The 26,690-nt window shown below is 33.6% G+C and overlaps 1 protein-coding gene and 2 pseudogenes across 2 annotated transcripts; 2 read left to right on the top strand and 1 right to left on the bottom strand.

Moving 5' to 3' along the window:
- Nucleotides 1-3,774: 3,774 nt before the first annotated feature.
- Nucleotides 3,775-5,671, bottom strand: LOC143615915 (cationic amino acid transporter 1 pseudogene; annotated as a pseudogene).
- Nucleotides 5,672-11,364: 5,693 nt separating this feature from the next.
- Nucleotides 11,365-16,932, top strand: LOC143615908 (phosphoinositide phospholipase C 6-like; annotated as a pseudogene).
- Nucleotides 16,933-20,610: 3,678 nt separating this feature from the next.
- On the top strand, nucleotides 20,611-26,001 carry LOC143616446 (phosphoinositide phospholipase C 2-like). 2 transcript variants are annotated; one of them, XM_077089274.1, is made up of 8 exons: nucleotides 20,611-20,913; nucleotides 21,983-22,179; nucleotides 22,275-22,410; nucleotides 23,510-23,955; nucleotides 24,160-24,277; nucleotides 24,407-24,550; nucleotides 24,702-24,788; nucleotides 25,614-26,001. In XM_077089274.1, exons 1-8 carry the CDS (start codon nucleotides 20,611-20,613, stop codon nucleotides 25,905-25,907), a joined length of 1,725 nt encoding a protein of 574 aa, XP_076945389.1. In that variant the 3' UTR covers nucleotides 25,908-26,001. The 2 variants fall into 2 exon arrangements, with proteins under 2 accessions (XP_076945389.1, XP_076945390.1); XM_077089275.1 differs by lacking the exon at nucleotides 24,702-24,788.
- Nucleotides 26,002-26,690: the final 689 nt, after the last annotated feature.

Raw genomic sequence — 26,690 nt, 5'->3', positions numbered from 1 at the left:
TTTGCCACAAAACTTTTACCATAATAATCAAACCAATATCAACTAACTTCTCGCCGCGTGCCCGTCTCAAAACGTGATAGCCTTCGAACATGTAATGCATTTAACCCGCACCGTCGCAGCGCACGGTGTAGAAATACTTGTTCACGTTTATATTATATTGTATCCTTTGATGTAAGCTTTAACTTGAAGCCAATAACTTAAAAAATGAATTTAAATATATGCTACTGTATTAAAGCGTTATAAATAATTTGTTACCGTTCAATGCTACTCGGTGGTTCTCTTGGTGTTGACACTGCACTTTTATATATAAAAAAAGCATTATTATATAACATTTGAAGGGTAAATAAAGAATATTAAAATGACTAACCGTTTGAATTGCTCCTTTATTGGAAGAGGTTGATTGAACAAAATTGCGCTTCTTTGATTTTAAAGACATTTGTAATATAATATAACAAAGTTATTATATAGAAATAAGGAACACCATAAATGTTGACAGAAAAAAACGTATATAGCGTGCTATTTAGTTTTGCTGTTTAAAAGATTGAGTTTTGCAATTTGAAAAGGGGTAGCGGTGCAGTTTGTTGCACGCTTGCCTTCTGCTTCGATGTAATTAAAAAACTTTTAACTATGAAGGATTTTAATACACAAAACGTAACAATTAGAAAACCGGGAGAACAGAGAGTATTAAATTAAGTCACAATTGTTGTTTTTTTATTGGATGCTCATAATATAATTGTAAAAACATGGAAGTTATAAACATTACCCGGAAAACGTAGATAGCATACCTTAGTCTACTTGACATGAAGAATAATGGTTAACTTCAAACTGCATAAAGTATTATAAAATCATTAATGTAAAAGTGTCTAACCCACCAACATTATGTGGTGAATATATATGACCAAAATGTGTAGAGTTAAATAGTATTCAACTTTACATATGTAAATTAGGAGTTACTATTTTATTTATTATCATAATCATTAGCATTAATATATGAATTGAATTGTTACTTTTGAATAATATTATTTATTTTTTAATTATTTAATTATCAAGAAAACTTGAGAAGCCTTAGTATGTATGGAAACTATAGTAATGAACCAATATGAATTAGCCCAAATGAATTTTTTTAATAGAATATATAGATATAATAGTCAAAAATGCTTTTTTTTATATATAATTTTTCCAACTTTCATTCATGAGACTACAAAGTAAAGCAGAACCCATAACCATTTAATTGTAACCCATAACCATTTAATTGTAACCCATATATGTTTGTTGGCATACTAAGGGGGTGTTTGGGTTGACTTTTAGAATTGCTTTTTAGCTGATTTGTTTTTTGAAATGCAAAAGCCACTTTTGAAAAGCTCCAATTTAAAGTTTTTGGAGGAGCTTTGCCAAACACCTTTTGGTTTTCAACAAACAAATATCAAATAAGCAAGTTTTAAAAGTTCACCCAAACACCCTCTAAACTAGTTTTTTTTCTTTTCTTTTTTTTTTGGTGGTCACCTGTGTCACAGATAGATCATTCACCCATCTAATTATCTTTATTCCTCAAGTATGGAAGTGTGGGGTGATAGACCGGCACATCCTCGACAGAAGTTCATATATCAGTCAACCCTATTAGAAAACCCATTATACGTGAAAAAATTCTATGGCTTAGCTTGCAAGTTGCAACTATGATTTTTTTGTTAGGTGAGACTTGAATCAAGACCTCCGCCATTCAATATATGTTTATATATACATTTCCGTATCTTGGTATGAAAAGTTACTATCTAGTCTTGACGTTTTATTTATGTTATATGAATTTACATGTATTTGATTTATTTTATTTATCTTTTTCTCTCTTTGTTGCATTCCAATCTAGCGAACCTGGTACTCAAATTCAAAATCGGTTTATGAAAAACCGTCTTAATATTTTCAAACAAAAATATGCTTATTCGAACCAACAGCCCTACTGAATTCGAATAAGTAATTCGGATTGAGTTAATTTTGTTCAAATGTCAATTTATAAGTAATTCGGATTTGGTTAATTTTGTTCAAATGTCAATTTATTGCTGATTAGATGATCAAAACCACTCACTCCGACATGCTTTTATTTAACATTAAAGACTTGGTTCGAAATTAAGTATATTACGTAATTAAATATGATAAAGAAGTATTACGTTCACCTTCTAGGATAAACATTGGCAGAAGGACTCATTAAATATTTTGTTAAAGAAAAATGAAAACTCATTAATTATATATATTTTTAGAAGTTATTTTACTCTACAATACTTATATTGCCAACTAATAAAACATTAATTATATGTATTAAACTTTGATTTTTTTTTTTGGAACAACATTAAAATTTGATTTGATAATTCAGTATATTATCAATGTAATAGCAATAAATTATACATATATTTTATTACAACAGATTTATATATTACAAGAGAATTAAACAACTAACATTACATAATGATTTTGATCAGGCAAAAGATGATATATAATTTGGTTGGTATAAAATGTAAGAAATAATTAAATATATTTAAACGATTTCCCTAAAAAGTATTTTTTAAGCAACCCTGATTTTAATTTATGAAAGCAGAAAAGTGGGTTAATTAATTAAAAATAATTTAATTTATGAAAGCAGAAAAGTGGGTTAGTTAATTAAAAATAAATTGGATGTGGATCAATGGTAGAGCACTCACTTACTAGTGAGAGGTAGAGGGGTCAAACCTCACTATCATTAATTTATATCGGAGATATGAGGGATGACCCTGGCTTGCCAGGGTTCGAGTCCTGATCTCACCCGGTTTTACCGGCTCCACGCTGTCGTGCCGTTTGGCGGGCGTGGGGGTCGGGTTTTATCCGGGGAATCCCTCAATAGGTGGACCGCTAGGGGCTCCGTCCGTCCGGACTCGTGGCCGGCTTGGGCTACCTTTAGCCATTGGGGGTCGCGTACGGAGTACCCGGCATTACTTAGTTGGTCGTTCACAAAAAAAAAATCATTAAAACGAAGCAACAATAGGAGAGGGAGGGGGGGGGGGTAAATGCGGCTATTAGTCATGCTCTATCGAGTCGAACATGTTAAAAAATATTTAAATAAATTATTCAAAATCTAGTTAAACGTGTATAATTAAGGCATATGAAATAAAATGGGAATTAAAAAGATAATGTATTTATTTGTGGTTGAGTCAGACCTATAAAGTTAAAATCAAAATCAACAGTTAGCGTCGTGTTTTAAAAAAGTCAATCGGGTATTAAGTTAGTTTCAAACACTATTAAAAACATGCTAAAAGATATATTTGTTAACTTTATAAATTTGTATCATTAAAAATCAAATCAAAAGTATTCTCTTAGTCAAACTTGTGAGCTGCTGAACAAAGTTAGCCTTAAAATAGGGTAAGTGGTTTAAGATTATGCCAAAGTTGGCACTACTGCTCACTATATATGATTCAGTCAAATTTAAATCGACTTTTAGCCGTTATCTAATTAAATTTTAAAATAAGAATAGTATAGCATTTTTATTACAACTTAGAATCTTATAACTTTTTACCATTAATCTTAAAACATACCAAGATACCATAACTCGAGTAGATGGCTTCTCGGATAGTCTAACTTGACAACTTGTTGCAATGCTAAATTATACGTGATACCGTATCCACGGTAACATTCAAATGACACAAGAACGAACGATTAATTACATAGGCTTTCAAACCGAAAGCTTCTGTCAGTAAGCTTAACGCTTACAATTCTCCTTTAAAACATAATCCACTAACTAAACAGTACAACAATTAGAAAAAAAAACTTCATGACAAATTATTACTTTGCTCATTTCACTAATAATCATAATAACGGGTTCCATTAGCGAACTAACAATTTCAAAATCAATAAATGAATACCAAATTAAACTACATTTTTCTAGTACTAATAACTCACACCAAAATCTCTGACTTCACATCATCCTTAGATGCATCATAAGAAGCATGCAACCCAACAAAGAGGTAATACACAAGCAACAGCCCGGTCCAACCCAAAAACCGCAAGAAAGACGCACCGTCAATCGACCCCATAATGAACACATTAACGCAAACGCTAGCCGATGGCAACCATGGCACCAATGGCACGCCCCATAGCTTCGGGCTCCTGGCTTGTTTCACCAACACTTGGAGCCCGAGTGTCGACAAAAACCAAACTACCCCCATAACCGCATACCCGACCCAATGATCCACATTCATCGCCCATAGAACCGAGAACCCGATAGCTGATGCAATGATCAAACACAAAAACACGATCAACTTATTTCGGTCCAAAACCGATGTTTCACCCGTTGAATAATATCGTCTCACTAGTAGCGCGAGAGCCACGAGTGAGAAAATAAAGAGTGTGGAGATTGAAAGAAGGTTCGCCAAGATGTCGAGATTCGTGAAGAACGCGACTAGACAGTTGGCTAAGGTCATTATTATTGTCGCGTTCATTGGGGTCCCTCGCTTCTTATGAATCACGGCTAGTATCGGTGGGGCTAAGTGGGATCGAGCAATGTGAGTGAAATACCGAGCCTGACCGATAATAATAGCCAACAGAACCGTTGTCATCCCCTGTAACGCGCCTAATGCGACAATGTACTTGGCCCAAGTCATACCCGCAGCTTGGAACGCAATCGTAAACGGTGCATCCGGGTCAATCTGGGTGTATGGCTGGAGCAGGCTTAGACCCGTGGCTAGAAGTGAATAAATAGTTATGACCACCATCATTGACCCGACTAGGCCGATGGGTATATCCCGGCCCGGATTCTTGGTTTCTTCACCCAATGTCGCCACACCATCGAATCCGACATACGCAAAGAAAAGCACTGATGAGGCTTTTAAAACACCCTGAACACCGAAAGGCGTGAAGGTTGGAAATTGGATGTGTCTGCTTTTGTAAACCCTGCTATAATCATGAATATCATTAAAGCTAAGTATATTATTGTTGTGATCGAGTTGAACCGAGACGAGCCCTTGATGCTGAATGATGCCATACAGCAAATGGTGACTGAGATGCCGACTGCTATCGGGTCCAAGTGGTTAAACCCCTCGGTTAAAGATGTCACGTTAATCCGCAGGTCATTAGGTTTATGGTTGCATAAGGTTGCAAAATAAGAGGTCCATGATCGCGCCACACTGGCGCCAGACACAACATATTCAAAGAGTATGTTACCAGCAGCAATATAAGCTACGAAATCGCCTAACTCAACTCGCAAGTATGAGAACGATCCACCCGCGACCGGGAGTTCAACTGCAAACTCGGTGTAGCATAGAACCGAGAGTAGAGCAGCAAAGCCCGAAATGAGATAGGATATTAGAACCGCAGGCCCGGCTAGATTATGGGCTGCTTCACCACTGAGGACAAACACTCCTGCACCTATTACGTCTCCAATACCGAACCATAAGAGGTCGAACCAGTTAAGGGTCTTTTTGAACTCGTTTTGGCTTCGGTCTACCATGTCGTGGAGCTCAATCTGGTCTGATGATCGGGCTAGTAACCGGTCTTTCAAACGGGTTCTGGTTTCCATCAAGGCTTTACCGTAGTTTGACCAGCTTTTGAATGATTCTTCTGGTAAGAAGTCATCCTTTTGACATCCACAATATCTTTTCTTAGGGTTGGTGATGCTTTTATCACTGGTATTAACACTCACCATGTTTCTTCAGTTCCTGTTCATTATAACAGAATCATCAATTCGTTCAATATTATCTTCAACTGCATAACTAGGGTTGCACATTGCAGGTTCAAAGTTTCAAATACATCAACTTTTACATCGAAATAGAAAGCAAGCAGGCCACAAGTTGCCACGCTAGCTCTTTTTGAACAAAAAAAACCAAGTCTTTTGTAAACTACATTGAATTCATAGTAATTATTATACAATTACAGCATAACATCGAATCTTCCGGCATACATTAGTCGGTTCAGAGTAAGTACAACTCTGAAAAGAAGGGGCTGATTGGTAGCCTCTTAACGGTCATTAAGAGGCTACCTCTTAATGGCTCATAATGTTAAGAGGTTATGAGCCATTAAGAGGTAGCCTCTTAATGACTGTTAAGAGAAACGCCTATTTTGCTAATTTCCAGACCTGTTTTGACCGTAGGAGGTCAAACTTTAAAACTTTTTTAGTCAAGACGGCCGTCCGACCTCTATTTGGACGGCCATTTGTAACGGAGTGGGATTAGATGTCACTCATGTGTATATAGATGGCCCCTTCCGTTAATTCGTTCTCAAATAATAATTTTTCAAAGTTTGGCCCCTAGTCACGGCTGTCAAAATATTTTTCAAACGGCCGTTCAACCAATAATTTTTAAATTTGACTTTTTTGTTCAAATGGCCATCAGAAATTTCAAATATCCATTTTAACCAATCATTTTCAAAGTTACCTTTTTTGTTAAATGGCCATCAAAAATTTTCAAATGACCATTTCAAGTAATAATTTTCAAAGTTTGACTTTTTTTCCTGGTCAAAACCAAGTGTTTTGTGAAAGGCCTTACTTAACATCGGATTGAGGTGATGTCGTTATAGCATGACCCGTAACAAAAACTCCCCAAATTGAGCGGCCATAACGGTTAAAAATCTATAACAAGCTTAGCTGATTACATTTACATTATCAAAAGGGGTAGCGGCTTGTTGCCCGCTTGCCTTCTGTTTCGATGTAATCCAATAAACAATTAATACGGAAATTAATCGGAAATAGATTATGATATTAATTAGTATTGTATTTTAAAAAAAAAAAATTATCAAAATCGAATAAAACATGCATGCATTAGCAGGTTATACCATAAAACATACTAGCATTTTTTCCATGCCATTAATTAATTGCATTAAAACTTAACCAAAAATAAAACATGACGGTTGATTCATACATGATTACAAGAATTATACTTCAAACAACAACAGTTTCAAACAAAAATGAAGCATCGAAATCAAATCAGATCCATAGAATTTAAATGAAACATGAAGGAATGTGAGATATATACCACGTCGCCGGAAACGATGAAGAGTTGATCGGCGGCGTAATACGGTGATCGGAAAAAAATGAAGTAGAAGGTGTTAATATTACAGTGACAAGTCTGTGAGAAACAGATGCGTATTAAATAAGAAGCGCACGTGTTAATGCGGCGGCGTAGGGTAGAACAGTACGTGAGAAAACGTCAGAAAATATTTTAACACTTTTAGAAAATAAACCGAAAAATATAAAATAAAATTTATAACATAAATCAAATGTCACGTAAAAGAAACAAAATTCGTAGCTAGGGATGGTAATGGGTCGGGTTTAGGTATTTTTATACCCATACCCGGTTATAAAAGTCCGTCCCAAATTCGTCGGGTTTTGATCGGGTAATTACTTGTCAGGTTTCGGTTTTCCCATCGGGTTTGGGGTTTCATATCGGGTTTTGATAAAATACCCATCGGGTATACCCGGCTCAAAACCCGTCGGGTTTCTATCGGGTTTTGATAAAATATAACTAATCGATTACAAAGATGGTTGCCGTAAATATAAAATATATCAAATAATTGACATACACAAATTTCGACAAATAATATATTTGTATATAGTGTGTGTGTGTGTGTATAGAGATTGTGTCAAATACAAAATAAAAATATTGTACAAAACGTGCGAACTGAAGGATTTACAAATTTTTTACGGTGGCATTTTTGTAATTAAAAGGTTTCCTCTTTTTCACCTTCCTGCTTCAAACACATCGATCATTTAAAGCTTTCAAAGCAATATATTAAATATAAATTACCTAATCGACCAGTTGTAGATACCATATCAATCATTCAATTGTAAGTACATAATCAATCGATCAATTAAAGAAATCAATTTCATGAACAAAAGTTCCTATAGAGACAAATTGATGCTTACAATTTATACTAATCCATCAATTGAAACATATGAATTGAACTAATTGAGCAGCTACTTCTTTTTGCAAATGAAACTGATTGATGATTTGAAGCTTGCAACAGAGATTTTTTAAAACAACAAAAGGTTCAAAAACAGAGTATAATAGTTGCTGGTTATTACGCTTCAAAGGTTTTCAAATGATACTTAGAGTAATTATTTTCTTAACTAGAGTAATTATATATTTGAATATTATGACCTAAACATATAACTAGAGTAATTTTTGTCATAAGTAGAGTAATTAGTTACTGGTGTTGTGACTAAACATAAATTATAGTAATTTTCAATTTTAAGTAGCGTAATTTTATATTATAAGTATATTAGTTTTCAATTTCAAGTAGTGTAATTTTATTACAAATAGAATAATTTTCAATTTCAAAGTAATGTAATTTTATATTATAAGTAGAGTAATTTTCAATTTCAAATAGTGTAATTTTATATTGCAACTGGAGTAATAAACATTTATAAAGTAAAGTAATTTGTGAAACAGGGGGGATTGGTGCCTTGGTGGTTCGTTCGTCAATTCTAGATTAGTTTGTAGTAATTTGTTGGATTTCATTATTACACTAGTTATATAAAAAAAATTACTTTAGTAGAGTAATTATCCTATCTTCTTATTCACCTGAACATCCTTTAAAAATCCTAATACTTCTGAATATATAATCGTCTGATTAGCGTATTACGTGGGTTCAATTGAACGATCGCAGAACTTAAGTTGAAGTGTGTGACTCATGATTTTGGTTCTGAAATCAAATTATCTGATGGTTCTAAAATCAAACTAATTTGATGACGACGCGGGGCGATTTTGATGGAATTTGAGAAACAATTTGATGGAGGTGATTAAAATTAATGAAGATGCTGACGATTTGTATTTCTGAAGGGTGAAGAATCAATTTCTTATTATTTACGATTATGCCATCGCCCAAAATTCAACTTTTGTTCAGTTCTCACGTTTAGTACGATTTTTCACTTTGTATGATAACCTTCCCCTATATATAGGCAAAGTATATAATGAAAACCCACTTGAGTTGTGAAAACCCGCGAAAACCCTGTGTAACATCGTTTTTTTTACATGTAATATATGTTGTAACATTTAATACAAAACATCAAAACATTAAAAAAAAAATTGTTTTGCTATTTTTTAACATTTTTTTACTAATTTTTTTATATGTTTTTAGGAGAGAGAAAAAGTTATATTTATGTTAACATTTTTATTAACTTTAATTGTGGACCACAAGATTTAATTTTTAATTAAAAACATGTGGTTGAAAATGAGTTTTTAGAGTTTTCACAACTCAAGTGGATTTTTATTTTAACATAACCATATATATATATATAATAAGCTATATCGGGTACATCGGGTATATAATCAGGTAAATGGGTCTATGTTATCAGGTAATCAGGTATACTAGAAATCCCAAACCCATTCCAAACTCGTGAAAAAATTTCAAAACTAATCCCAAACCCGTCCCAAACCCTAATGGGTTATGTTGGGTTTCAGGTTTCATTACCATCCCTTATTCGTAGTTGAAAACCGAATTTGAATAATAGGATTCAATACGGTTAATTTCGTTTCGAATTTCAATTTATTATAGGCTGATAATTATATAATCAACAGCAGTCAACACCCCTCCGACATATGTTTAATTAGCATTAAAGATGTAACTGACTTTAATAGCATGTTTAAGATTGAATTTAAAAAATGATTATTGGCTTTTTCAAATAGTCATTTTAAAAAGTCAGGATTTGAGTTTTTTAAACTGTTTTTTAACCCTTTCAAAAAACTAAAATAAAAATGATTTTTATTGATTGCCAAAAACATTTTAACTTATTGGCTTTTTGAAAATAACAATAAGCCAATAAACCTTTTTCAAACTTAATCCCAAACATGCTCTAAATATATTTTCTTAAATGAATATGATAAAAACTTAGAAAGTATTACTTTTTGCCTTTAGCAAGCACATTTTTAGGAAAATCTTTAATGCTTTCGAAAGAAACCAAATATTTGTCTATTATTGGCTGAATTCAGTTATTTATAACTGTAATTGGAAAATAAAATAGGACAAGTTGTTAAGGTTATTAAATATTTTTATATATAATTGCATGTTAAGAAGTTATTTTTACCCATTTTTATATTGCCAACTAATAACATTAATTATAACTATTAAAATTTAGTTTGATAAATCAGTATACTAGCAATGTTAATAGCAATCAAAAATAAAAAATAAAAAATAACGGAGCTTCTGAATAAAGTTTACCTTAAAATAGGGTAAGTGGTTAATATATACTTATCAGTTATCATGCCAAAGTATAGCACTAACTGCCTATTATATTTGATTCGGTCAAACTTAATTGACTTTTAGAAGTTAATTTAAACAAAAACAGGTTTTAAATGCTGGTCATTAGCTGTTATACTAAAATTTAAGATTAATATAGCATTTTTATTACAAATTAGAGTATATTTATATTTGTTTAAGAGACAGGCATACCTTGTTTCACCCTTTTATGAGTTTTGTTAAACATGAGCCAAGTCACTTATATTATATAACGCATTAACATCTCAGATAGTTAGATTAGATACCGCTAGAAGTCCAGAAATATTATTTTCTTGTATTAACTTACAATTATGTTATGCATGTTAAAACATATGTTTCAATGGTATATAAACGTGTTAAAGAAATGCACCCTGGCCTACTCAAGTTATGAGCATTCAAATCTCATCATAGACAAAGTGTAGATTTAGATTTAAACGTGTGTTAAAATGCAAGTATTTATTTTGATGTATCGGTATGGATGGTTTTTATGTATTGGCAATAACTAAACACCTAAACACATATATGTTAATTTGTTGTAGAATGTTTAAAATACTTTATCTAGTAAAATATAATTATGTATCATTTAGTGTTTGATTATCAAAGCAGATATAAGAGTTTTTTAAACAACTAAATGCTACACTTTAAATGGATCGAACCTTGACCTCCTATTAATTTTATTTCATACCTTAACCATCTTATCATCATATCAAAATGGGAATGACCAAGGTAAATATAAGTGATAAACTTTTCAATTTTTCTTGGCTTTTTAGTCCAGTTTAATACAATGACTGTGATCATTACAACTTTACAATACATCACTAGAAGCTGTGATCATTTTTTTCTCTCTTACTATTCGGTTAGACATGTTAAACTGAGAATTAACTAATTTACCGGTTTGCTCTCCCCGTCGTGAACAAAAAGCAAGTGGCCGTGATCAAACGTCGGCTAGAATACACGTTACTCCACATGATTTTTCATTTTTAAAGAGGAGAGTAACTTAAAACACCTATACATTTTTTCTTCAAAGACCAATCAAACGAAAAACATGCACCTCCAAATACACATATGGCATGCTAATCCAATTACACAAATCAAATAATCAACAAAAATAAATCAAACCTCAAAAGAGTTTCAAAATTGTTAGAACCTCTATCTACCAATATTCCAATACTATCATCATATCATTCTCTAATTCCCTCAAAAAAATTCTTTCTGTTTTCTATCCGGTAATATTTCAAACAAAACACCCATAATACAAACCTTTATTCACATCCATCTTCCAAATTCATCCAAAATAACCTCCAATAACAAAATCTAATAATCATTATTTTTTTTACGTTACAACAACCCACACATGAGCCACAATGACGAAAAAAGAGATAGAAGAAGACGAAAAAGTGTCATGGGAAGCTATAATTATTACAAAATGTTCGGTTGTTTTAACCGTAAGTTTAAAATCAGCGACTTGGGCCCACCACGTGACGTGATCGACATTTTTAATTTGTACACGAAAGGCGAGTCGGAGATGTCACTGGATAAATTTTTACGGTTTTTGATTGAGTTCCAGAGGGAAGAAGGGACCACCATTGATGACGTGGAGCGGATTATGGAGCGCGTCTTGAACCTGTCACGGTAGCATTTGACACGATATGTTTTCACTGTTAATGATTTTTTTCATTATTTGATGATGGATGATGTCAATGGGCCCATCAAGACTCAGGTTTGGTCACCTTTGACTTTTTTAATTTGACTTTTTTTATGATTGTTAAAAGTTGTGTACTTGTGTTGTTGATGTTGCATTCTTCAAATAGATGTTGGTATCTTTTGTTATGGTGTTTACTGTATTTTTTATAAAGACGTTTTAAATTATGTGTCAATTTTGTAGTTGATAATCTGTTTGACCTAGAAAGTCAAAGCTATGGCACCCATATGAAAAAAATTTGTTCTTTTATCAAATTGGTAAGAGGGATACTTTTAGGTCAATAGACTCAATACTAATTATGTGGAACCATAATTTAATAAAGATTTGTTTGAAAGTTCAAGTGAACCTATGCAAAATAGTCAACTTGCACATTGTAAAGCACAATATTTTCTCATGTGAAAGTTATATAGTTTTGTTTTCTTTAATAGATAACTTGTTACCGAAAATTTAAGGGGCCCATGGTAACAAATGAGATCAGGTAAAATGCAGCTCACACTGACATTTTTGTGTGTTTGTGCCCTTTCATTTTAACCAAAACATGGTTTATTTTTTTTTTAACCAAAACATGGTTTTTTATCCAAAATAAATGATCTATGGAGTAGAACAAGAATCTGATAGGATTATGTAGTACACTAAAAATACAATCTTTATGTCTTTACTTGTCTACTTGTGCCCTTTCATTTTTGTGCGTTTGGTGTTATGCTCTTTAACAATATGTTTGGTTTTAGGTACATCATGATATGACCGCTCCATTGCAACATTATTTTATATACACGGGCCATAACTCATATCTTACAGGAAATCAACTAAGTAGTGATTCTAGCGAAGTACCAATCATAAAGGCTCTTGAAAGAGGTGTTCGGGCTATTGAACTTGACATATGGCCAAATAACGCAAAAGATAATATACATGTACTTCATGGGAGGTATGCATGCCATATTTTCATTCGTTTTATTATATCTGGCAAGTTAAACCAGTACTGGTTTTGTGTTCAAATTTTCAATAAAATAGGACGTTGACGAACCCAGTAACGCTTCACAAATGTTTAAAGTCGATTAAAGAGCACGCTTTTGTTAAATCTCCGTATCCTGTTATTATCACTTTAGAGGATCATCTTACACCATCTCTTCAAGCTAAGGTTGCAGAGGTTAGCTTCATGTTCCCCTTTAGTAAACATCAAACATTTTTGTATCATTTTAAATATTAAATGATTCATTCATGGTTGTTGTTTAGATGGTCACAAGCACATTTGGGGACATGCTATACTACCCAAAGGAAAGTGACAAGGATGCATTCCCTTCGCCCGATGCTTTAAAACATCAAATCATTCTTTCAACAAAACCACCAAAAGAGTATCTTCAATCCAAGAATGCTGGCAAAGAATGTTCGTCAATGGATAAATCTTCTTCTTCTGACGAGCTTGAGGATCGTCGGGTTAGCTAACGAAATACATATTTATTATTTTCATTGTATTTAAAGTGAGTAATTATTTTTTAACCATTTGTTTGTTTAGTATTGTAAAGAAACCTTATATCTCAAGAAAATGCAACATAAAAGATGAAATGAAATTCCTTCACTTGTAAATGAACCGAACAAACAACGACGGGGCATTTTCGTGATGTTCGCTGAGAAAATGAGTGTGTTGATGTTTGTGTTCGTTTAGTATAAACGAAAGGTTTACGAACACAAGCGAACAAACATAACTGAACACAGATGAACAAACATAATCAGGAGGTCAACAATTAATATTATCGTGAACATCAATATGCTGGGCCTAGAAAAACAATAAAACTAGACAAACATAAATAAATGAACTTAAAAATGTAAACGAATTAACATAAATGAACGTAAACAAATTGACATAAATGAGCGTAAATGAAGGAACGTTCAGTGAATGAGATATGTTCTTGTTCACTCGTATAACTAAATGAACTTCCCGCCGAACAATGTCCTGAACGTTCGGTTTGTTAATAGGCCTAATCAAAACAGGCATTTCCTTTTTTTTTTTTTGTTTATTTTGCAAAAAATAACATTTTAATTTGACTTCTTGGCTGAGCAACAGCGATCCGGATGATGACAATGGTAGATGCAGTGTAAGTGATAGATGTGCTAATGAGGTAAGCAACAGCACAAGCACTAGCACGACTCAAACGTTGTCAGAAATCCTTGGCTATGATGATCAGGATGATGATGATGATATTGAAGACGAAAAATCGGAGCACAAAAAGGGCCTCGAGTACAAACATCTCATTGCAATTCATGCTTCCAAACCAAAAAATGGAACACGAAAGGCGTTAAGAGATGAACACAGGAAAGCTAAATGTTTAAGTTTGAGTGAACAAGCCCTTCAAAGAGCTGCAAATCTTTATGCAGTTGATATTGTCAGGTAAAACCATTAAGTTGTATTACTTTTGGAGGGAAAACAATAATTACATGAAAAATATACAATAAGTACAAATGTAATTGTTGTTAACTATTGATGATTAATGGGGTGTTTTGTTTGGACTATGAATGTGTGTTCTTGAAATGTGTCATTTTCTATTGTTTTATAAACTTTTTATAACCTTGACAACCCGTCACTGGAAAACTCACAGGCCCAGCCGTAACCCGTTAACCAATGGGACTAGTTAGAAACATGTTCTTTTCTTTGGGACTAAACACAGGTTTATTTGCATACAGATTCACTCAAAAGTACATACTCCGGGTGTTCCCGAAGGGCACACGCGTTACATCAACAAATTTTAGGCCACTTACTGCATGGATGCATGGTGCTCAAATGGTTGCCTTCAATATGCAGGTGAGTTTTGAAGTGGAGATTAGAGGTGTTCAAAGACCGTTGAAACTTAACTCACTGAACCGCTCAAATTGAAGCAAGTCAGCCAGTTTGGGGCTGGTTGGAGATCCGAATGGTTTGGTTTTGTGGGCTCAAGGTTCTAGCGGTTCAGTCCCGGTCAAACCATGAACTCATGACACGAACACAGCTTGTTTAATGTTTAGCTAAACATGTTTGTGGGTGCGTCCCAAACCTGTTTGGACTAAACCAAACCTGTCCCAAACTCATTTGGAATAAACCCAAACCTGTAAATTTTGTTTTAGGCTCGTGTCATGTTTTCATGTCGTATCATAAATTATATTTATCATTTTAAAATTTTAAAAGAACCCATTGACTTTGAAAAGAGAGTTCAAACCAATAACGAACCTTTAAACCACCAAACTGGTAAAACCGGCTTTCCAGGCCGACCAACCCAAACAAGTAGTTACGGTTCGGCCTAAATTTTAGTCAAAACCGGCCAAACAGGACCGTGAACACCCCTAGAGTGTAACCTATTTGTGACATTTTGGTTTTCCTGTTTTGCTAAGTTATTTGATATTGCGAATCAGGGGTATGGGAGATCACTCTGGATGATGCATGGGATGTTCAGATCGAATGGGGCGTGTGGTTATGTTAGAAAGCCCGATTTTCTTATGAGCACGGGCCCTAAAGGTGAAGTATTTGACCCGAAGGCAACGTTGCCCGTCAAGAAAACGTTAAAGGTTGTCTAACAAGTAACAAGTTTTTTTTTCTTAGATTTCATGACATTCTTTATATTCCTTTTATAAAAACATGTGTTGGTTTTTCAGGTGAAAGTGTATATGGGAGACGGGTGGCGGTTAGATTTTAGCCAGACTCACTTTGATGCATTCTCGCCACCAGATTTCTACACAAAGGTCAGTGTTTCGCAAACAGGGGTGTGAATTTATGACATGACTTAACACAAAATTTATGGGTTTGGACTTTTGGGTTTGGAATAAACGAGTTCAAGTTAGTTTTGTGTCGAACACGTGAACATGTTTAGATAAACTGGTTGACCCATTTTAGCCAGTTTGCTTTTGTGAACGTTGCAAACAAATATGTCGAACCCATGAATATGCTTAGTTAATTGGGTCGTGTTTGGTTTGACCTAATGGGATTGAGGATTGACCTGTTTTAACCAGTTTGTATTAAAGTATTTAAAAAAAATATGTCGTACCCATGAACACATTTAGCTAAGCGGGTTGTGTTCAGGTTGACCTGGTGGGTTTGCGGGTTGACCCATTTTATTCAGTTTGCTTTTGAAGATATTTTAAAAAGTATATCAAACCGATGAACACATTTAGCTAAACGGTATGTGGAATGACCTGGCGGGTTTTGCGGGTTGACCAGTTTTGACTAGTTTGTTTTTGTAAATATTTTTAGAAATTATGTCAAACCTATGAACACGCTTAGCTAAACGGGCTGTGTTTGGTTTGAAGCGGGTTGACCTGTTTTAACCGGTTTGTTTTTGTAATTAATTTTAAAATATATGTCGAACTTATGAACATGTTCAGCTAAATAGTTCGTGCTCGGGTTCACCAGTAGGGTTTGCGGGATGACCCGTTTTAACCCTTTTGTTTTAATAAATATTTTTATTTTTATGTCATTGGAGTATTAGTATGCTAAAAAATAAAAATCTCGAGCCAAACGGGCCATGCTTGTGTGAACCTGCAAAAATTCGGTCGTGTTTCTAGTTGCATGTGTCTGATACAGTTTTGAGGTGCGTGTCAACTTTTTGGGTTTGCTTCATCTTTAGCCAATAAACATGAGTCGTTTAACACCCTACTCTCGATCACCCAACAGAGTGATCATAGAAAGAAGGGGGGGGGGGGGGGGAGTCTGAGCATAGTTGACAGTATCTTACAGTCAAATGGGTCAACAGTTATACATGGCTGGAGTGCCTGCTGACGTGGCAAAGAAGAGAACCAAAGTAATTGGAGACGATTGGACGCCCGTATGGAACGAAGAGTTCACATTCCAATTAAGAGTCCCCGAGCTCGCATTACTTAAAATCGTTGTACAAGAATATGATGTCGACAAAGATGACTTTGCGGGTCAAACATGTTTGCCTGTTTCCGAGTTGAGACCTGGGATTCATGTTGTTCCACTTCATAACAAGAAAGGAGAGAAATTTAAATCTGTAAAGCTTCTTATGCGGTTTCTTTTTGTATAAAACAAATCTAAAACGTATAGAAATTAAGTATCAGATACTATATAGCAAATAAGGTTTTGTTGATGTTACTAACAACAACGCTATCATAGCAAACAAGCGTACTCAGTAAAATATCACTCATGACAAAAGCTACTAGTAGGGTTTGAGGAGGTTGTTCCCACTGAGAGACATGGGTAGGGGTGCAAACGAGTCGAGCCGAGCCCGAGCTCGACTAGGCTCGAGCTCGGCTCGTGAGTAGATTTTCAAGCTCGAGCTCGGCTCGTTTACTATATATCAATTATTTTTTTATATAATTATAATTATATTTATATATTTTTTCTATTATAATTTTATGTATAAAATAATATATATTATTTAGTTATTTTTAATTATTTTTTCATAACATTATATATATTAATTAATAATTATTAAATATATATTTTAAAAAATTATATAAATGGCAAGCTCGTTTAGGCTCGCGAGCTGGCTCGAGCTCGATAAGTGAAGCTCGGGCTCGGGCTCGTTTATTAAACGAGCTTACTTTTAGGCTCAGGCTCGGGCTCAGGCTCGATTAAGCTCGGCTCGATCGAGCTTTTTATCGAGCCGATCTCGAGTAGCTCGCGAGCAGCTTGGCTCGTTTGCACCCCTAGACATGGGTTTAAAAAAACCTTTTGACATGAACCAATAAAACATATGAGTACTAATAATAACTGTGGCACACTACCGCTAAACATAGAGTGCTGAAAGAACTAATAATAGACGCAAAGGCTTTAAAGCAAAGAAGCAAGGGCAGATAGTATGAAATGACTCTAAGCTAAACGAGAAGTAATGCAAAGTTAAGGAACTGGCGGATCCAGGAACTTTCACCAGTGGGGGCAATGAAGTATGCTCGATATAAGCGGTTGTAATAGGTCTAAACGGGTCGATTATAATGGGTCAAAGCATGTCGATTGTGCAAGTTTTGGTTTTAAAAGCTACATCGCATAAATCAATTCAACTTCAAGAAAAAAAACATGCAGAATGAATAGCCACTACATCAATAATATATGCAGAAAAGTAATAATTAATGCATACTATTGCTTTAAGGGTTGATATTATAGTCAATTTATTTAAAAAACAAAACAAGAAATTGATTTGATGTTTTCCGTTTCCATTGTTAGACTAAACTAAACACACGAGTTGGCTAAATTAGAGCGTCTCATTGGAGCTTTCTAAAGGTCAAGGGGTGCTAAGGAACAAGGTAAAGCCAAGGCAAAACGAAAGTGCATTAAGGAGATACGTGTATGCAAAAAATAGGTCTAGAAAAATCTATTTGTTTTCAAATAACTACGTATGTATAATAGAATGGTAGTTTCTAGCATGACATGATAATCTAGTAAGCTTTGATTCTATATTTCTATGTTTGCGTTTAATTAATGTATATCTGTTTGGTTAGTTAGTTTATGTATATTTATATGTAAACCTGATATAAATGTGAGGCTAAAACACTATAAAAACATACGATGAATTTGTTATATCATATAATAGAGATCTAGGTCTCAAGGTCATTTGTAAATTGTAATATAAAATATATATATATATATATATATATATATATATATATATATTATAGTTTAAATAAAATAAAGATAACTAAAAAGGTATCATTACGAGCACATTACATTGATTGATTATAATTTAGGGAATTTAAAATATTATACGAGCTAGATAGTTTTTTGAGTTAACCTAACTCGATACGTACGAAAACTTACATATTTTAACCTTTATTTCTATAAATTGTATCTCGTTATCTTTACCCATAATTGTTTTGCTATTTGTATATTGTCACCGCAATATTTCAATCTTACACTAGTAAAAAGCTTATGAAAAACGTTTTACGTGTATATTCTAGTTATAATATGAACATCCCTAACAAATATCGAATATATGATTTGTAGAGAATAGATCATTCACTAGTTTGTGATTATTTTAGGAATATAAGCTTGACTAATATATTGGAGATTTTTTCCGAATGATCTCTTTTAGTTTTTGTATAAAAAAGTAAAAAATATTTCCATTAGATGATTATTATAACTAACAAATAAAATAAGTTGTCTAACTAATTCCAGAATAATAGCTAACTCAAATATCCAATAATAATTTGACAGAGGTCAAAAGAGGAACAATCATGGATTAAGTAATATTATTTATTTAAAAATTATTCGAATAAAATACCCAGAGTTTGTTTAACAACCCTATGAAAATATTACACTTAGTTGAATTCAATATTAATTTAACAAATCAAATAAATAAAAACACATTATAGACAACTAAAATCTAATGATACAAATTACAACCAAATTTTAAATCCTACATATGATTTCAATAATTCAACATGTCTACAGTATGAATTTTCAAATAAATACCAATATGATGTAAATACCAGATTTAAATTAAGTTTAACCAATCAAACCATTGCCTCACTATCAAAAGGTTACGAGGCCTAACATTCAAAACTTTTTGGTAAAAGTTAAACCAACGATCAATCAAACACAAATTTAATTACAAGTGGCCACTAGTAATCATATCCTCGTGGAAATGACCTTTGTTGTTTGGTTGAAAAGGTGTTTTAGAGATGACCATAAATTCAGTAACAAGATAGAATTTGTGGAGAGGCTAGTTTGCAATTTGATTTCTCTCAAGTTCCAAATATGATTTAAGCTTACTTCAAAGACTAAAGAGATCACCAAGAGAAAATCTCCCTGAACAATCGCTAGATTATTGTATCACCTATGTTAGGATGTTAGGTTTTAGGATGAGATCAATGGCCCACATTTCATGAGTAAACTTGTAACATCCAACACTTAACAAATGTAGACGAACGATATTGGACTTGTCTAAGGTGTTACAATCACAATAAAAACATGAGTGGCTCTATTAAAATATAAAATCGTTAATGCAAAACTAACTATATGGGGCAGTTAAATATTTTTGAGTTAGGACTTATAAGTTATAACCACATCAAGATTATAAGATGCAGCTAGGACCAAAGCCAACTGAAATATATACACCAAAAGAGAAGTGTTCGCTCGGGTAGATAAAATGTTTACGCTTATCCATGTTGCTCTTGTTAGCTGTTAAAATATAATAAGATGAATCAACATGAAATACCAAGGATACTATTTATTGATAATGACATCTTCCTTTCCAAAGACAATCCTGACACAATAGTGGGGGTGTGAGCTCGCTAGATACTGTCTTATAAAAGTAACATGTCATGGGCATTAAGGGATGTTAAGAGCTTCTCTTGAGTGTGTTAACGGACAACCTATTTCTTCATGCAATAGAGGAAGCTCAAACTAACTAAAAAAATTTCATATACGGTAAAATCGTAAAGTTGAAAAGTGTAAAAGCATCTAAGTAAATGCTATAAACAAAAAGTTCATAAAGTTGATAATTGTTCTATTAAGATTGTATTTAACATTTAAAAAAGATTAAAAGTGGATTATCTGTTATTCTATTTACGTTCCCACAACACGTCTCTTACACGTTTCCGCAATCAACCTCGACGACACATACACTGGGTCCCACATCTACATATCCAATGCCTTGCTGTATCTTTTAAACTAACAATAACAATCATACCTTCCCATCTCCGTAAGCAAAAACCCCTACAAATCCCCAATTATTCTAACCCTAATTCACCAATCCACCACCACAATGTCAAAGCAGACCTACAAAGTCTGCTTCTGTTTCCGCCGGAGGTTCCGCCTGGCCGCCACCGAAGCTCCGCCGCCGATCAAAGCTCTGTTCGAGAAGTACTCCGATAACGGCATCATGAACGCCGATCACTTCCACAGGTTTTTAATTGAGGTGCAGAAGCAAGAGAATGCTACTCTGGAAGATGCTCAGGCGATTATGCATAGTACGGCTCATATCTTCCATCGCAAGGGTTTTAATTCCGAGGCCTTCTTTAAGTACTTGTTTAGTGACTCTAATCCGGCTCTTGATCCTAATCGTTCGGTATATTTTTATCCGGTTTTGTAGAGATTTTTAATTGATTAATATTTATTCCGAATTTAGTATGTGCTATGTTTAGCCTGATTGGCTAACTTATTCCTGTTTCTAAAATTAGAATTGATTTTGCACTTTTTTTACCTGGAAAACTTCTAAAAAAAGTTAGTTGATGACGATTAGAGTTGTAAACGAACTGAATGTTCAGCTAGCAATGAACAGTTAGTGAATCGTTTGACGGAAAATTTGGTTTCCTCGCTCCTGAAGCTGTGGAGTTACTTAGCCGAGTTCAACGGCATAGTAATGTTATGACTCCGAAATCAGCCAGCATAGTTTTTTTTTAGGATTGGGTTTTGCAATCTAAAAGGGGGTACTTGCCTTTTGTTTCAATGTAATCACTACTTTTCAGTTTAAAAGATGCAACCTAACAATCTACTATAAGAAAAAAAAATGAACGAACACGAACAGAACCATTTGTTTGTTTAGTTAAATGAATGAACATGAAAAGATGCTGCGTTCGTTCATTTGTGTTCGTGAACGTTCGGTAATGTGTTCATTTACATTCGTTTGTTTATGTTCGTAAGTCTAAGGTTTGTTTTATATTTTTAAAATATTTTATTTGTAATAATCAACCTAACATATAAATTTTAAAATTTTATTGCTTATGTGTAGTTTTTTTTGTTTCGTTAATGGTTTGTGTTATAAAGTCTTGATTTAACTAACAACAAATCTAACTTGTGCTTTGTTTACATTATTGGAATAAAACAATCAATTGGTGGATGATTATGTTATGATTATTATTATTATCTCAAGTGCTTAGCTTTATATTTTATTAAGGTGATTAGGTCTAATGTTTTGGGTTAAGAATTTTTTTCCTTTAATAGTACATGTTCGTTTGCGTTGTTGAACAAGTTCAATTCCTTAACGAATGAACACGAACAAGATTTTACGTTGATTAGCGTTCATGAACCGTTCGTGAACTAGTTTAATGCTAAACAAGCGAACATGAACAAGGCTTTGGTTTGGTCCGGTTCGGTTACAGCCCTAATGAGGATGAATGATCTTTGTTATCTTTCAGGTTCATCATGATATGAATGCTCCATTGTCTCACTATTTTATATTCACTGGTCACAATTCTTATTTAACTGGGAACCAATTGAGCAGTGATTGTAGTGATGCTCCAATAGTTAAAGCATTGCAGAAAGGTGTGAGGGTTATTGAGTTGGATATATGGCCTAATTCAAATAAGGATGATGTGGATGTTCTTCATGGAAGGTATGGTGTATATTTGTTGCTACTTGCTCATTTTTCTGATTAATATTTGCTTTGTTTTCATGATAATTGTTGTCAATGTTTGGTTTGTTGTGTAGGACATTGACAACTCCGGTTCAATTGATAAAGTGTTTAAAGTCTATCAAGAATCATGCTTTCACTGCATCTGAGTATCCTGTTGTAATTACTCTTGAAGACCATCTTACTACTGATCTTCAGGCTAAAGTGGCTAAGGTGAGTAACTTTGTCCTAGTTTCTTATTTACAATCCAGCAAACTTCAATAAATGCAGTATGCTATTTTTCTTTTTTTATCAATGCACATAACGTACTTATTATAGCCGTTTTTCGCAACATACCCGTTGGACTTGATCGTTTGGGATCACATACTAATTGGGCTAAGAATATTTTAGAGTTAGTTTTAGTTTATTTTTGGAGTTTTATTTAGGAGTCCTATTTTAGGATTTTTATTATTTAGTTTTCTTTTGACTGGTTTAGGGTTTCTTGTTCTTTAAGTTTGTTCTCCTATTTCAAGGGTCTATTAGTCTCGCCTTTAATAATTGTATTCGGTTCATATTAATAAAAAGATTCTTATCATAGTTTTGATCAATGTGCGTTTTGGTTTCTTTTCTTATTGTTTCTGATCTGACTTGTGCCATTAATACTTACCATTCTCTTACCAAATTACTCAAATTGTTGCATTAAGTGTAGGCCTGTGAAAAATACGTTCGTTTAGCGTTAACCAAGCAAACGGTCGAACACGAACAATTGAACGAACGGGTTTTCTTGTTATTGCTCGTTAAGAATATATATTTGTTTATGTTCGTTTAGTAACAATACAAATGAGCAGTTCACATAAGTAAAGGAACAAACATAACTGAGCTAAAACCAATTCAAACTAAATGTGAACAATGTGTTATAGTTAAAAAGTTAATAAAACTAGACTAAATTGTAACAGATCTAAAAAATTTAAGTGAATATGTCAACAAATGTAAATGAACAAACGTAAACCAACAAACATAAATGGACACAGAATGAACATAAACTAACTTAAATGAACAAATGTTCACGAACATAAATGAACTAATGAGACGTGTGTTCATGTTTGTTTGTTTAATTAAATGAACACAAGTTTTTTGTTCACGCTCGTTAGTTTACTAAATTAACGAACGGTTGACTGAATGTTTGGTTCGTTTACAGGCCTAACTAAGTGGTAATGAAATTGTAAATTGGTAAGCATGTTTCGTTAAATGATTAAAAATTGCTGAGAAATGGTAACTGTGTTGGAAACTTGGATTAAATGATTCATATATTTACAATGTGATTAAATTGTAGATGGTTACTGAAACTTTTGGAGATATGCTGTTTACTCCTGACACAGAGAGTTTAGTGGAATTCCCATCTCCAGAAAAACTGAAAAGAAGGATTATTATATCTACTAAACCTCCAAAAGAGTATTTTAAATCCCAAGAACCTAAGGCCAGTGGAAACGCTTCACAGAAAGATAATGATTCATCAGAAGCATGGGGTGGTGAACTTCCCAGCTTTAAATCCAGGAGTACTGTTGAATTTAAGGATGATTTGGAAGAAGCAGAAGATGAAGAGGAAGAAGATGACCATTGCGCCCCCGAATATAGGAATTTGATTGCCATTCATGCTGGAAAAGGGAAGGGCGGTTTAGACGATTGGCTGAGAGTTGACCCTGATAAAGTCAGACGGCTTAGCTTAAGCGAACAAGAGCTTGAGAAGGCAGCAAAAACTCACGGGCCACAGATTGTTAGGTATTATACGCTACAATAAAATGAAGTAGCGTAATAATAATTGCTCTAGTTCAAAAACTCTAGCATAATAATAATTACTCTAGTGTTAGCGTAGTTACTCTAGTTATTTGTACTCTTCTCACGATATTGTTTGAAATTTATCCTAACAGATTATATATATATTTAGTTATTTGTTAAGGTATGCTAAGAACTGGCTTGCTTTAGGTTCACTCAGAGGAATATTCTGAGAGTATATCCTAAGGGGATACGTTTCGACTCGTCTAATTATAACCCACTGATTGGTTGGATGCATGGAGCTCAGATGGTGGCATTTAATATGCAGGTTAGGCATCTAATTTGCAATTCAGTTAATTCTAAAAAGTTTTTTATTGGGTACGATTGCTGTTGTTGTTAATTCTAAAAAGTATATATCAATAATAAATAATAAACAACAAAAAGTTTATGTTGATAGGGATATGCAAGACCACTTTGGGTTATGCAAGGAATGTTCAAGGCCAATGGCGGTTGTGGATATGTCAAGAAACCTGATATCTTGATGAGAAATGACTCCATCTTTGACCCTAGAGTTACATTACCTGTCAAAATCACTCTCAAAGTAATCAAACAATTTTTTTATCCGTTTTTTGTGGGCCCCATCGCGTACAATAGGATATTTTTAAATGGCCTATTTACATTTCTTTTAATTCTTGTAGATAAATATCTTAAATTTCTATTTGACTAACAAAATATTTCTTGATGCTTCTTAGGTAACCATTTTTATGGGCGAAGGATGGTCCTATGATTTTAAAGCTACACATTTTGATACATACTCACCTCCTGATTTCTATGCAAGGGTAAGACACTTTATGTAATAATAATGGCCAAGTGATTTCTGTTAGGTTTGATCTCTAAGGAGCTAATTATTTTACTTATCGTGTTCTGTTAGTTGATTTAGGTTAGGCTTGATCTCTAATGAGCTAATTGTTTTCTTTTGCAAACTAGTTGTTTTCAATATAACTAAGTTGTTTTCAGAATAATTAAATTGTCCACGTTTTCAATACATAAACATCAGCTATTATTTATTCAAAAGTTCTAGTTTTGTTGTAAAGATAAACTTTTGTAATAAAATTTAACACACATAATTTTTTAAATAACAAATTGTTTTTGAGAATAAGTTAACCAGGCCCATTTCACCTAATGCCTAATGGTGGCAATTCTTGGCACGGCCACGAAAACATGGGGTTATCTTAACTCGTTTAGTTAAGCAGGCGATGTTCAGGTTGACATGTTTAACCTGCTTAGTAAAAAAGGTTGGCCAGTCAACCGGTCAACGCATTTCAGACCCGTTAGCCCACCAACCGGACTTTTTACAACTTGTAAGCCCGTTTATGGCATGTTAACGATGTATTTACAACCTGTCAACAGACAGACTTGTTTGGATGATTCAGTTGCATTGGTTGTGTTTGGGTCACACGATTTTTAAGTGTGTTTGGGTTAGGTTGGTACTTTTGACAAGAATAAATATATGGTCGCATTCGAGATCATCAATCCAACCGGCAACCGACCCAATTGCCTTGTATTTACCCAACCCGCCTAGCCCATCCATTTACCACTTTCAAAAAGTAATTATATACAATCGATCATGTGTTATAAACACATTATAACATGTTCCAATGCAGGTTGGAATAGCGGGAGTACCTGCTGATACTATAATGAAAAGAACGAAAGCAATTGAGGACAATTGGATACCCGCATGGAACGAAGAATTGGACTTCGCTTTAACGGTCCCGGAACTTGCTATCCTTAGGATTGAAGTTCATGAATATGACATGTCAGAAAAGGATGATTTTGGTGGTCAGACATGCCTACCGATTTCTGAGCTTCGTAAGGGCATTCGAGCAGTTCCATTGTACAACCAGAAAGGCGAAAAGTACAAGTCGGTAAAGCTGCTTATGCAGTTCGACTTTGTTTAATTTGTTGCATGTGCGGTTCAGGCGGCATTGTGTTCCTTGGTGAAGGCTTGGGTGTTGTGTGTACATGTTGTATGTTGTGTGTATATGTTTGTATGTTGTGGTGCATGCTGTATGCTAATATTATTACCGAGAAGTGTTATACAATACAATCTCCCATGAGATATTACGTTTTTGTGTTAGTTTTGTTTGATCCTTGGAGTGGTGAATCAATAATCATGGTGTTATCTTTTAAAATGTTCTCATAGTATTAGAAAGATATTATAAAGATCCATGAGTTCGTGCATGTATTATTTCCTAAAACATTCTAAATATATTTGATGTAAAATTCAATATAGCAATCTACAATTGTATAAATGTTGACGGTATATATACAATACTAGATTTTGTCCCTGTATTACGGGGATTGTGTTATATTATTTGTTTTTAATATTTATATATGTATATTTGGATTTTAATTTTATTTATTGTAAGAAAGCTAATAATTAATATACTTGAGGTTTGATGATGAAATGGTTTCACAAATAAATGATATGTAATAATCCGGTTTAAAAGCTATCTGTGTTTGGTGATACCCATTACCCGTTTATTTTCTTTATTATAAAATTGTTTCTTAATTATAAATAATATCTTTTTTTTTAAATAAAACAGGATATTAATTTTTAGTATATTCCTATTTTATAGGATTTTCATATCAAATATTTGATGTGATTATTTTTTAATATAATGAAATATTATAACCCGTTTAAGAGCTATCTGGGTTTGGTGAGACCTTTACCCGTGAAT

Source organism: Bidens hawaiensis, unplaced genomic scaffold (genome assembly GCF_021521415.1).
Source record: "Bidens hawaiensis isolate Kalapana, Puna unplaced genomic scaffold, B.hawaiensis_p1.1 tig00002306_1, whole genome shotgun sequence".
Classification (NCBI taxonomy): Eukaryota; Viridiplantae; Streptophyta; class Magnoliopsida; order Asterales; family Asteraceae; genus Bidens; species Bidens hawaiensis.
This window is presented reverse-complemented; position numbering and strand designations above follow the sequence as displayed.